Below are 13285 nucleotides of genomic sequence, written 5' to 3' on the forward strand. Positions count from 1 at the left end.
AAAAAAAAAAAAAAAAAAATCACACACTAGGAATGTAGTGCTGGTAGGGTGCTTTCTCAGTGTGAGGCGCTTAATTTTTTTTCCTCGCTATGCAGTTCAGGCTGACCTTGAGCTCACTTTGTAGCCTAGGCTGGTTTTGAGTTTACAACAATTCTCCCGACTCAGCCTCTGGAACCCTGGGATTACAGGCGTGCACCCTCATAGCCCAGCGAGGCCCTGAATTTTGATCCTCAGCTATGCAAAGTAATAAAATAAAATCACTTCAGCTAGTACCAAATACCACTGACAGTACAACACTCAAGAAAGTAATGCAATACAGAGTTTATTTGAGAACTACATCAAATAGAGTGGTAAGGGAAGACTTGGCAGAGGAGCTAAGACACTGGCTAAGACTTGAATGATCAACAGGAATCAGTCATGTAAAGAAAATACAACAGCTCGGTGGTATAGGTACTCAGTTCAGTCCCCAGTACCAGAAAGAAAAACAAACAAACAGGTGTGGTAGTGCACACCTGTAATACTAGTGCTCACGAGGGTGATAACAGCCTAACTGCCATAGTTCAAGACTTGCCTGGGTTACAAAGTGAGACCCTGACTCAAAAACAAAACAAGGGCCTGCTTAAGCAAGTGCAGGGACCAGGTAAGATCCCACCACATGCTGCCCTCGCCCCGCCCCTGGCTGTGCTGAGTCGCCAAGACTGGGCATGGTGGCACACACCTATAATCCCAGTGCTGGGGAGGCTGAAAAGAGGATCACTGCAAGTCCAAGCTGTATAGTAAGACCCTGTACCAAATACATTAATTAAAAAAAAAAAAAAAAAAAGGGCTGGGCATGATGACACACCTGTAATCCCAGCACTCGGCAGGTGAGGCAGGAGGATCATCTGAGTTTGAGGCCAGCCTGGACTACACAGTGAGTTCAAGTCTGGCCAGAACTATATAGTAAGATTCTGCCTTTTTTTTTTTTTTTTTTGGTGGAGCCTGAGTTTTGAACTCAGACCTTTGCCCTTGCCAAAGCGCTTATTTCACTGAGCCATCTCCCTGGCCCCCAAGATTCTGTCTTAAAAAAGGGGGAGAGCATATATATATATGCTGCTGTTGTTCTTTTTTTTTTCTGTATTTAGTACAGGGTCTACAGGGTCTCACTATGTAGATCAGACTCCTAGTGATTCTCCTGTTTGCAGCCTCCCAAGTGCTGGGATAACATGTGAACGCCACCATACCCGGTCTCAATTGCTATCTCAGTGTGCCCCATAGGCAGGGTCCACACAGCACTTCCGGGATTGAACCCCAGCCACTGCACTTTGCCTAAGTAGGTGCTTTAGTCTGCTGAGCTATCAGGCCGGCCTTTGTTCTTTTTTTTTTTTTTAATTTATTTATTTTATTTATTCATTTGTGTGTGTATGTGTGTGGCCAGCTCAGCCCACCAGGGGGCTGGGCTGGCTGGCATGTGGTGCTGGGGGATTGAACCGCAGTCCCTGTGCTTTGCTAAGCTTGTTCTAAGTAGGTGCTTTAGACCACTGAGCCATCTCACCAGCCCTTTTCTTTTTTTCTTTTTTTTTTTTTGCAGAGCTGGGAATTGAACTCAGGCCTTTGCACTTGCCAGGCAAGTGCTTATTCAACTAAGCTATCTCCCCAGCCCCCATCGCTTCCCCCCCCCCATTCTTTTTGAGACAGGGTCTTGCTGTGTAGTTCAGGCTGGCCCGGAGCTCACTTTGTAGCCCAATCTGGCCTTGAACTCACAGCCATCCCCCTGCCTCAGCCTCCCAAATACTGGGACTATAATCATGTGCCAACACACCTACTGATACCAACATCATATTAAATAAGGAAAAAATGAAAGCCTGTCCTTTAAAATCAGGAACAAAACAAGGATGTCCAGTAACACCACTCCTGTCCAATACAGTACTTAAGGCATCAGCCAGCACAATCAGACAAGAGAAAGAGAATATGTATACAAAAGGAAGAAGTCAAACTATATTCACAGATGACATGAATAGAAGACCCTTTAAATAGAAGACTCAAACAATTCTACCAAGACTTCTAGAACTGAAAAAATTCAGCAAGGTGGCAGGATACACATCAACACACAAAAATCAATAGGATTCCAGCCTGGCGTGGTGGCACATGTCCATAGTACCAGCACTCGAGAGGCTGAGGGAGGAGGATCCCTATGAATTTGAGGCCAGCTTGGGCTACATAGAGAGCTTAGGGTGAGTCTGAACTACAAAGCAAGACCCTGTCTCAAAAAACAAAATTAAAAAATACCACAATAGGATTCCTGTACCCACCAAGAAAGAAATCAGGAAAACAACATCTTCCACAACAGCTTTAAGAAAAATTAAATACTTACAGGAATTAATCTGATCTAAAGTAGTCTGAAAAAGATAAAAAGGACATCAGAAAATGGGATGATAGCTCCTGTTCTGGGTATGTTCTCAAGAATTTTTTAAAAACCCATTAAAGTGATATATGTATATCCACGTTTATAGCAGCATGATTCATAATAATTGCTAAATCTTGGAAGCAGCCTACGTGTCTATCAACAGATGAATGGATAAAGGAAATGTGGTGCTATACACAATGGAATACTGTTCTGCTATAAAGGATACATATGTCATTTCTAGGAAAGCGGATACATCTTGAGACCATAATGTTAAATGAAATAAACTAGCACACAAGTTTAAATATCACATGGTTCCTCCATGAGAAACCTAATGTATACATAAAAAGCAAAACAAAAGACAGGTAACAGAAAACAAAGAGCTCTTTTGTAAATGGGAAGGGGACCGAGAGATGGGGACCGAGAGATGGAAGCAGATGGAGAGATGGGGTGAAGAATTAGGATATGTACATGTACCAAGCCCCTGTGATGAAAGTAATCATTATGCACTGTTAACATGTACTAATAAAAAATTTAAAATACAGACAAAAAGGGCTGGGAATTTAGCTTAATATGAAGGCTCTTAGTTCAAACCCTTAGTAACCTCCCCAAGAAAATACCAGCAATAGCAAATATTCACTCACACAATACTTTCCATGCTAGGCACTGTTGTAAACATCTGACAATATAGGAATGCATGGGGCTGGGGAGATGGCTCAGTAGAATAAGCATTTGCCTGGCAAGCGCAAGGGCCTGAGTTCAATCCCAGGTTCCACCAAAAAAAAAAAAAAAGTAGGAATGCACTTAATAAACAACTCTATGATATGGACTATATTTTTAGCTCCAATTTTACAGATGAAACTAAGACAACAATTGAATTACTGGCCCAATTCAAAAAGCTGGAAAGGCCTGGGGAGAAAGCTCAGTGGCATACGCACATGCCTGACAACCACAAGGTCCTGAGTTTGATCCCTGGTACCAAGGCAGGGGTGGGGAGGGAGGCTACTAAACAGAAGAGCTGGAACATGAAACCTATTTCATTCAAATCCTTGTTTTTAACCGATCTGCTCTATTGCCTTTCAGTGGAGGAAGATTATTCCTGGCAGATCAATAAATGCAAAGGCCCAGACACCTGCCATATTTGTGTGACAGAAATCAGGCCAGTGTAAATATAGCAGAGTGAATGTGGGAAGAAAATGAAATTTGACATCAATCTGGCTGCTGGCTGCTCAAGCGATACACTGGTTACAGACAGACATTAGTAAACAGAGTAGGTAGATTAGGGAAGATGATGGTGGCTTGGCCTATGGAGGTAGCAAGGGAGATTAAGACTAATTAATTTGGGGTTTAATATGAAGCTAAAGCCAAAAGGACTTGAAGAACTGGACTGTGGATAAAGAAAGTTGAAGGATGGCTTCTGGGCTTTGTATCTGAATCCTTTAGTCTCAATAATTCAGCCTGAGTAATTCAGCCATTTAAATATTATCTCCTTTATTGTTAGCAATGATACTTCAGATAGGGACCCATTTTATAGTTGAAACTAGGGACTGGAGCAAATGGTGGAGGGTAGAACCTCTATTAACACAGTAGTGGAGGCAAGATTCTAATGCTAAACTGTCCACAATAAAACAAAATGAGTTAGGATGAATGAATACGTTTTTTACTAGAACACCTCATATAATCCTAGGAGAGGTCAATGTTAACTGCAAGACAACTCAAAAGTCCATGTTTTGTTGGAGTGTGGAGGTGCGCCTTTGTAATCGCAGCACTTGAAAGCTAAGAGGATTGTGTCGAGTTTGAAGCCAGCCTAGTTTGCATAGCAAATTCATCATAACTTTATTTATTTATTTATTTTCCATACTGGGGGTTGAATTCAGGACCTTGTGCTTGCCCAGCAAACACTTATTCTACTGAGCTATCTCTCCAGCCCTTGCATAGTAAATTCAAAGGTCAGGCTGAACTGCATGGCGAGCCCTTGTCTCAAAACCAACCAATCATGCTCTTATTACTTTGGGTTCTGAGAAAGTTAGAAAACAACCTATTCCGGAAAAAGGGAATCACACTCCTTTTTTTTTTTTTTTTTTTTTTTTGGAATCACACTCTTTTTAACCTTTCTTCTGGAATGACTTAAAATACAAGAGAAGAAAGATCAAAGGTAAATTCCCTATCATGCGCACCCAGACAACCACACGACCAGAAGCAGCCCGCCCACGACCCTGTGGCCTCACGATGATGTAGGCGTCCAGAATGGAACGGTACAGGGCCAGGACGCGGGTGAGGTTCACAGCTAGCTGCCTCCGCTCCTCGAGGGAGAGGCTCCGGGCGGAGACGCCGGGCATCCCGAGTTCCAACCGCTGGCACGGGGAGCGAGGACGCGGTGAGCTGGGATCCAGGGTAAGTACCACGCAGGACCAGGATCCTGGTTGGGATCAGGTCGGCCAGCGGAAAGGAAACAGTTCTGAGCCTGGTCCTTGATCCTGCCTTTCTGGGAAACCATACCCGGGCTGAAAATATACAGTAGAGGCGCCTGCCTCCTGGCTTGAGGTTGCAAGTTGCGACCTCTACAGTGCAGGACCCTACGCCCGAGTCACGTGGGGCAGAGTGACAGCGCCGTGACGTCACAGAGACGTGAGGCGGTGCCGGTGTCACGACGGGGCGGGCCAAATTCCTCCTGCCGGTCTTCCCGCCTACGACCCGCCTCTGGCGGAAGTGGGCCCGGTTCCTGGCGCTCTGCAGTTCCGGTTTCTCGTGGCCTACCCCTCCTTCGAGTTGTACCTCCACGGGGCTAGAGGGGCCGGGGAGCGTATCCCGCCCCCGTCCCCACCCACGCCTCCACCGCCCCCTCCGCCGCTGCCGGTCCTCATACACTCGGAATCCTTGGCCTCGCTGCCGGAAGTGGGGGCGCTTCAGGCACGTGCGCGCCGGCCCCCGGCACGTTCCCATCCGCGCGCCTGCCGTCCCGGGGCTCGTCGGCGCGCCCCGCCTTCCGCATCCGGCTCGGGACGCTTCCGTTCGTAGCGGGGCCAGTCCCGGAGGTAGGCCTGTGGGCCTGGCGGACGGTCCCCACCGCGAGAACCGTCAAAAGTGTGCTTGCGTGGTGGGCCGCCTTGACTTCCGGTTTCCCTCACTTCGCGCCTCTGGTAGGTGTCAAAGGTCCTAGCTTGGGAGGACTTGGGTGAGGTGAGTGCGGCAGTTGCGCCCCACAGATCGCGCAGAGCCAAGCCAGAGGGGTGCTTGGAGTCCCACTTTGGGGGCCTGCGCTGCGAATGCTTTCTGTGCCGTACCCTTCACTGCTTTGGAGCACACTTGGACATTCTCTTTATAGGCAGATGCCCCTGCACCCCTTCTGGCATACGGAGAATGATACCCAGGGGACTCCGCCCACCCTCATAACCCCGCGGATTTTGAGCGGTGGTGCGGGGGATTGAACCTAGGGCCTCCACACTGTCCTGCTGCCCCAGCCTCCCCCCACCATTTTTTTAAGACAGTGTTTTGGCTGAATTTTGAAGATGCCGCCCAAAGGAAAAAGTGGTTCTAGAAAAGGGAGGAAACAAGGAGCAGCCTCTGGGAGTGATAGTGTTGACAAGAAGGCTTAAGGGCCCCGAAGGTGGTGGCAATGTAGTAAAAGTCCGACACATTCTATGTGAAAAACACAGCTTGTGTTGTGGAAGCCATGAAAGGTTAAAGCCTGGGATGAGATTCAGTGAAATGGCTGCACAGTATAGTGAAGATAAAGCCAGGCAAGGGGGTGATGGGTTGGTTGACCAGAGGCTCCATGGTAGGGCCATTTCAAGAAGCAGCATTTGCCTTGCCTGTGAGTGGAATGGATAAACCTGTGTTTACAGATCCACCAATTAAGACGAAGTTTGGATATCATTTGGATATCATATTATTATGGTTGAAGGGAGAAAATAAAATTATGTGAAAGATTTTAAAAGACAGTGTTTTGCTAGGCTGGCTTTGAACTTATAATTCACCTTGTTTCCCAGAGTGCTGGGATTCTAGGCATGTGCCACTACACCTGGCTCTATTGGTGATGGAACCTGAGTCCCCACTCATGCTGAACACAATCTCCTACTGAAGTATATCCCCATCCACAGCGCCTTTTATAATTGAGACTGAGGCCCAGAAAGGAGAATGACTTTCTTAAGTCATTGAATTGTGGGGCTTTGCTGAAATCCAGATTTTGTTTTACCCTTGAATGTGGGCCATCATTTCATTTCAGGCAGGTTGTTCTGATATCTTTCTTGTCTTAAATCCTACAGAAATGGATCTTATCTCATTTTCCCCTAGGGCTATGGGTACAGTTACTAGGATCACTTTTCTTCTCAGGGTTTTCTGCAGACCTTCATCTGTTAGACAATGAGACTCAGTAGAGAATGAGAACTTTATTCTCCTGTCATCCGTGAGCCACTCTTCCCAACTGCACTCCCACTGTTTGCAGTCCTCATGTCTACCTTACTCCTGAATCTGGATTTTGCTGAATCTTCTCTCAAAAAGTCATTAGAAGGAAATGCCAAGCATAAACGCTTTGTCAAGAGGCGAAGGTTCTTGGAACAGAAGGGCTTTCTCAACAAAAAAACCCAACGTCCTAGTAAGGTACCTAACCCACACTCAGAACCTACAAAGAAAGGGGAAACTCTGAGAGTTGATGGCCCTGGGAAGACCACTCTTCTCCGAAAAAAAAAGACTGCTGTCTCCAGCAGCAGGTCAGAGCAGTCTTTGGATAAGAAAGCTACAGTGTCTTGGCTGACCCCTGCTCCTTCAAAGAAGACTGAGTCTGTTGTGGGTAGTGTAGATTTGCTGGGGGAGTTCCAGAGTGCCCTTCCAAAGATTAAGAGCCCTCCAGCTCGCTCCCAGAAGAAGCTCCATCAGAAGAAACCCTCAGAGAATGGTGCCACACACAGTTCCACCCAGGCCCACGCAGAGAGTGCATGCTCTGGAGCTTCACGGAAACCAGGGAAAATGGTGGCAGTTGACTGTGAGATGGTGGGCACAGGCCCCAAGGGGCACGTTAGTTCCTTGGCTAGGTGTAGCATTGTCAACTATGATGGTGATGTGCTTTATGATGAGTATGTCCTTCCCCCGTGCCCCATTGTGGACTACCGGACCAGGTGGAGTGGTATCCGTAAGCAGCACATGGTGAAGGCTACACCCTTCAAGACTGCTCGGAGCCAGGTAAGGAGTATGGGGCATGATGATGACAGTGACAGTTGGATGGAGAGCCTCTTCCCAGCACTGGGTGTCATCCAGGAAAGGTGTCAGCAGAATATCAGTTGGTTAAGGTCTCCTGTTGGGGTAAAGAGTGGTGAGAATGTATGTCATGGTGTTATGTACCTGTAATCTCTTTATTCAAGGAGCCTGGGGCAGGGGGATCACTGAGAGTTCGAGACCAGCCTGGCTACATAGTGAGATCAAGGCCAACCTGAGCTACATAGTGTGAGCTTGTCTTAGAAAGAAAGAAAGAAAGAAAGAAAGAAAGAAAGAAAGAAAGAAGACATTTTGAAATTTAATGGGATCGGGGCTGGTGAGATGGCTCAGTGGTCTAAAGCACCTATTTACAACAAGCTTAGCAAAGCACAGGGACCGCGGTTCAATCCCCCAGCACCACATGCCAGCCAGCCCGCCCCCTGGTGGGGCTGAGCTGGCCACACACACACACACACACACACACACAAATTATTAAAAAAAAAAATTTAATGGGATTGATCTGCAGAATAGCAGTATGTATAGAGAAACAAGAGCCAGTGATAAAACTAGGAGAATGCATGCATGAGGGTTGAGAAAGGGCTTCACTTGGAAATACCTTATAGCAGTGGTGGTGAATCTATGGCATGTGTGCCACAGCGGGCTGTTTATATTATTGAAAGCTCTGAAAAGGTTCACCATACTGCCTTAACAATGAGAAGCTGGGATTGAGAGAAGGGAGGTGGAAGGGTGCTTCTCAAACAAAAATTAGCCTGGGACAAGTAGCTCCTAAAGTGGATAGAGCTGAAGTGCGGTTGTGTACCTGGGAAGTGACCTGTAGGGAGGGACATAGAATACAAAGGACTGGGTAGGTCAGGAATCTCTTCTTACTGAGCTAACTTATTCTTTGTAGCCCTCTGCTGGATTTTGGGAGGATAACAAGTGAAAAAGAGACAAACGCCGACTGTTAAAGGGGAAGAGAGGAAAAGGAGAGCAAGAGCCTGCTGGCTTTGGGAGGCCAACAGAGGGCGCCTTTGGTCCATGCCTTTGCAATTTAGCTCAGCACGATTTTCTGGAGTCTCTGTTTCAGCCATTGGGAATAGGCCAGGCCAGGCTGTTGGAGGCTGTTCATCAGAGGGGAGTGGAAGAATTTACTGAGCACAGAGGGCAGCTTGGAGAGGCAGAAGATGGGATGGGTTTGAGACAGCAGATTGCCTTGGGGCAGAAATTGAATCTTGTAGAATCAAGGTATTGATGGACTGTAAACTTCAGATCAGGTCAAGAGATGAATACTTTGGTTGGTTGGTATACAGCTAGTTTTCAACATAAGGCACTTGACCCAACTCAGGTTGGGATTATGAAATAGGTATGTCCAAATGAACCTGATTTCTTTGAGGGCATCCCATTGGAAGGCCATACAGTGCTGTAACTTTCTGTATAGCCTTTTAGGAACACCATTTGGGGAACAGCCTTGGAGCCCGTGATGTATTATTTGAACTCACAGGTTGTCCTCATGCAGTACGATCCTGAAATGGTGAGCTATTATTTGCCTCTAAGACTTGTGGAAAATCCCCTCTGCAGCTTTAATCTTTAAGTGACTTGATCTTTTATGGTTTTTAGTTCTTTGAGGGTCTGCTGAAAACCATAGGTTGTCTTCCCCCAAAATTAACTGCACACATCTAGGTGTATTTCATAGGAACCCATCCTTGATCTCATAGATTCCAGGCACATGTCTAAGGCTAGCATGATGATAAAGGACTTAAAGATGCAAGTCAGAACTGAACTAGGTAATTACATGAGCATCTTTTTTGTTTTTAGATAAGGGCTTGCCCTGAACTCACAATCCTTCAGCTTCCTGAGTGCTGGAATTGCAAGAGTGTGCCACCAATTCTTTTTTTATTTTTTAATTTATGTATTTGGTACAGGGTCTTACTATGAAGCTTAGACTCATAGTGATCCTCCTATTTTCAGCCTCCTCAGTGCTGGGATTACAGGCATGTGCCACCACATCTCAGTGGCCAGCTCAGCTCACTTGGGGGCAGGGCCAGTATAGCATGCAGTACTACGGATCGAACCCCGGTCCCTGCACTTAACCTACACAGCTGTTGAGTCTGCTGAGCTATCTCGAAGGCCCCATCATGTCTGCTTGTTACATGAACATCTTAAGTGCAAGTTCAATTTAGGGCAAAAGAAAAATTAAGCCATCATTGGGATAGAAGTTAATAATATGACAATATATATAAAATATATTAATATATAATAATGAATTAATATGTGATAATATCTGATGTAACAAGGAGCAGCTGGGCATTGTGGCACTCACGTATAATCTCAGGTATTCAGGAAGCTGAGGCAGTAGGACTGCAAGTTCGAAGGCAGTCTGGGCAACTTAGACCCTGTCTCAAATTTTTTGTTTTTTGAGATAGGGTCTCACTATGTAGTGCAGACTCACTATGTAGCCTGGGCTGGCCTTGAACTCACAGTGATCCTCTTGCCTCAGCCTCAGCCTCCTGAGTGCTGGAATTATAGGAATGTGCCACCACACCTGGTTCTGTCTCATTTTTTTTTTTTTTTTAATTTTGCGGAACCGGGGATTAAACTCAGACCCTTGCATTTGCCAGGAAAGTGCTTATTCTACTGAGCCATCTCCCCGGCCCCTGTCTCAAAGTTTTGGAAGTCTAAGGGTGTAGCTGAATGCTCCCTGGGTTCAATTTCCCCAGCACTACAAAAAATAAAAAGAAAATAAGCTATTGCCAGTGTAGATCCAAGTAATAAATTTGCACATGGAAATTATCTACTTCTACCTTAGAAAGAGGAAGTAGATTTCAAACAAAACTTGTTAAAAGAGGGTAGGTATTTCAAGGATGAGGCAGGTAGGTGTTTGGTACAGAGAAACCAGAGGGTACTGATGGCCATGGGGTGCTTCTTGTATCCATGAGTCCACGTCTGAGTCTGGCTTCTCACCTCTCCCTTACCTCTTCCAGATTTTGAAGATCCTTGCCGGGAAGATCGTGGTAGGACATGCCATCCATAATGACTTCAAAGCCCTGCAGTACTTTCACCCCAAGCCCCTTACCAGAGACACTTCCCAAATCCCCCTTCTCAACCGCAAGGCTGGCTGCCCAGAGAACGCCACTGTATCTCTTAAGACGCTCACCAAGAAGCTGCTGAGCCGGGACATCCAGGTAGCGTCTCCCGGAGTGTCACCCCCCACACCCCCATGACACATGGGTATTTCCTGCCACCTCCCCAGGCACTGATCCAGAAGTCTTTTGGCTATACAGCACCATACGGGTGGGTCTGGTGAACACAGCTTTTGGCTTAGGGGCCCAGGAGTCTGTCTGTGTCAAGGAATAGTGAGTGCTTTGCTCTTCCTCACAGAACATTCCAAATAGTGCTTTGGGAAAGAAAAAGTAACCCAAAATGGATATAAATCCCTGAAGGAAAGAAAGCCAGGCATGCTGGTACATGTCTGTAATTCCAGCACTCAGGAGATTGAGACAGGGGTAATCACTGATTTTTAGGCCAGCCTGGGACACATAGCTCAAGATGAGCCTGAATTATATTGCAATACCTTGTCTCCAAAAAAAAAAAAAAAAAAAAAAAGAAAGAAAGAAAGAAAGAAAAGAACAGGAAGAATAACAAGAAAAAGGAAAGGGAGTTGGGGTAACCTAAAAGAACACAGTGGTTTAAGGACCACGTGGACATAGCGCATGCTCTGCTCAGAAAGGGAGTGCCTGTTAGGAAGGTGGAGAGTCAAGAAGGAAGCAAAGGCTTAGGAGTCAGAGCCCTGGAATTAGATGAGGAATGGAGCCAAACAGAGTTCTGTCTCCAGAGCCCACTGACTGCAAAAGAAACACTGTGGTATGACAGGGTGAAGGAGTAGTGTTGTTTGGAAAGAGAAAAGTTCTGGGCCAGGGAGATAGCTCAGTGGCGTAAGTCCCTGCCTCGTAAGCACAGGGTTCTGAGTTTGATCCCTGGTACCAAAATAATCATCATCAAGGGAAAAGTTGTGGATTCAAGTTTTCTCTTCCTCCCTGTTCAGGCTGGAAAAGGTGGACACTCCTCTGTAGAAGATGCCCAGGCCACCATGGAGCTGTACAAGTTGGTTGAAGTCGAATGGGAACAGCACCTGGCCCAGAATCCCCTGAAAAACTAGCAACTGTGGAGCAGCAGAAGGCAGCACCCAGGAGAATGGGCAGCAGCCCCATACACATACCAAGCATACCTGGGGAAGCTGGAATTGTTGGGGAGAAAGGCTCCACCCAGACTCAATAGCCATTGCAATTTCATCTTGCTCTTGTGTTCCATGTCTGGTTAAGTGTCCTATAGAAAGCAAAGTCTTTGTGTTGAACCCTGCCCTGGACTATTTACCTCACAAATGGTGCTAACCATGGATCCCTGGGTGCTTTGTGCCAGCCAAGCATCAGGGCATACTGGGGAATATGGTTTCCCAGCTGCCTTACCACTGGGGTGGCCCTTTCCATCTTGGAGAGGGAGGGTGTGTTGCCCAATCTGGCCTTGACTTCCTAGGCTCAACTAGTCCTCCCTCCTCAGCCTCTGGAGTAGCTGGGACTATAGTTGCTAACCACCATACCCACCAGGTCTCATTTTTATGCCTTTTAGAGCGGTAAGACAGTTTTACTTTCAAAAACGTTCTGGGGCTGGGTGTGGCTCAAAGGTGGAGCACCTGCCTAGTATATGTAAGGCCTTGGGTGTGTTCAGCAGCAGCCCTCCACTCCCACCCCAGTATCCTTGTTGGGCACTGAATTGTATGGTCCAGTTCTGTATCAAAGATCTTGCTATGGTGTACCTGGCTTGCCAGGATGTCACTTGCTGGCTTGCAGAGGAGCCATCTGGAGGGCACTTTGGTTCTAGGGTTGCAAAGCAGTGAGCAAAGAGTACAGCTTGGAAATCAACTTTTCTGATACAGAAATGCTCACCTAGATTAATTTAGGTTTTGCTTGGTCAGTGAAAAAAAATTTACATTGTTTAAATTTTTAAGTCATCTTTTGCCTTGCTAAATCAAGTCTCTAACAAACTCATGAATTTTTTGATAAATTTTTATAACAACAGTTGTGTGATACTTCCTTTTTGACTTTTAAGTGGTGTCACAAAACATTCAGGGGCTGTACAGTTCTGTAGAGAGGCTCCCAGTCTGTCTGGGTAGCATAAACTGGCCCCCTTATTTACTGAAAGTTACTGAGAAACACTGAGGAAACCTTTGTGTGTGATGTGTTAGAGGTGTTTTTTCCTGGTCCCTGTCCTAAATTTAACAAGCACACCAAAATGATGAATTAACATGTGCACCTAAAATGACCTCAAGGGGCTGGTGAGATGGCTCAGTGGTCTAAAGCACCTATTTAGAACAAGCTTAGCAAATCACAGGGACCGCGGTTCAATCCCCCAGCACCACATGCCAGCCAGCCCCGCCCCCTGGTGGGCTGAGCTGGCCACACACACACACACACACACACACACACACACACACAAATAAGTAAAATTAAAAAAAATAAAATAAAATAAAATGACCTCAAGCCCTGTGACATAGTAGCATGTGACCAAAAGAGTGAGAGTGAATCTGGGGATAAAGGAGGCACGGAGTGGGAACGAAAGATGTTTGGTGCTGCCAGCACACCATCTTGGGGAACTAAAACTACAGATCTGACCTTGTGTCTGAGATTACTGTGCTTTGTCTTTAGTTTTATTTTGAGA

General features: G+C 46.2%; 2 protein-coding genes across 7 annotated transcripts in view; one reads left to right on the plus strand and one right to left on the minus strand.

The window, feature by feature from the left end:
• Window positions 1-5399, minus strand: part of Rrnad1 (ribosomal RNA adenine dimethylase domain containing 1) — a 12110-nt gene extending 6711 nt beyond the window's left edge. Inside the window, exon 1 of one of the 4 annotated variants that reach the window (XM_023713644.1) lies at window positions 5250-5399. In XM_023713644.1, coding sequence (XP_023569412.1) covers window positions 5250-5375 — 126 coding nt within the window. In that variant the 5' untranslated portion in view covers window positions 5376-5399. Of the gene's footprint in view, window positions 1-4560; window positions 5045-5249 lie in introns of those variants that run through there. The other 3 variants (XM_023713645.1, XM_023713643.1, XM_004629726.2) reach the window with 3 other exon arrangements.
• On the plus strand, window positions 4759-12645 carry Isg20l2 (interferon stimulated exonuclease gene 20 like 2). 3 transcript variants are annotated; one of them, XM_023713647.1, is made up of 4 exons: window positions 4759-4777; window positions 6716-7561; window positions 10555-10755; window positions 11616-12645. In XM_023713647.1, the coding sequence occupies exons 2-4, from the start codon at window positions 6833-6835 to the stop codon at window positions 11727-11729; spliced, it is 1044 nt and encodes a 347-aa protein (XP_023569415.1). In that variant the 5' UTR covers window positions 4759-4777; window positions 6716-6832; the 3' UTR covers window positions 11730-12645. The 3 variants fall into 3 exon arrangements, with proteins under 3 accessions (XP_023569415.1, XP_023569414.1, XP_004629784.1); XM_023713646.1 differs by lacking the exon at window positions 4759-4777 and adding an exon at window positions 5403-5523 and having other exon boundaries at window positions 6677-7561; window positions 11616-11966; XM_004629727.2 differs by lacking the exon at window positions 4759-4777 and having other exon boundaries at window positions 6344-7561.
• Window positions 12646-13285: the final 640 nt, after the last annotated feature.

The sequence above is a fragment of the Octodon degus genome, unplaced genomic scaffold (genome assembly GCF_000260255.1).
Source record: "Octodon degus isolate 3935 unplaced genomic scaffold, OctDeg1.0 scaffold00032, whole genome shotgun sequence".
NCBI classification, from domain to species: Eukaryota; Metazoa; Chordata; class Mammalia; order Rodentia; family Octodontidae; genus Octodon; species Octodon degus.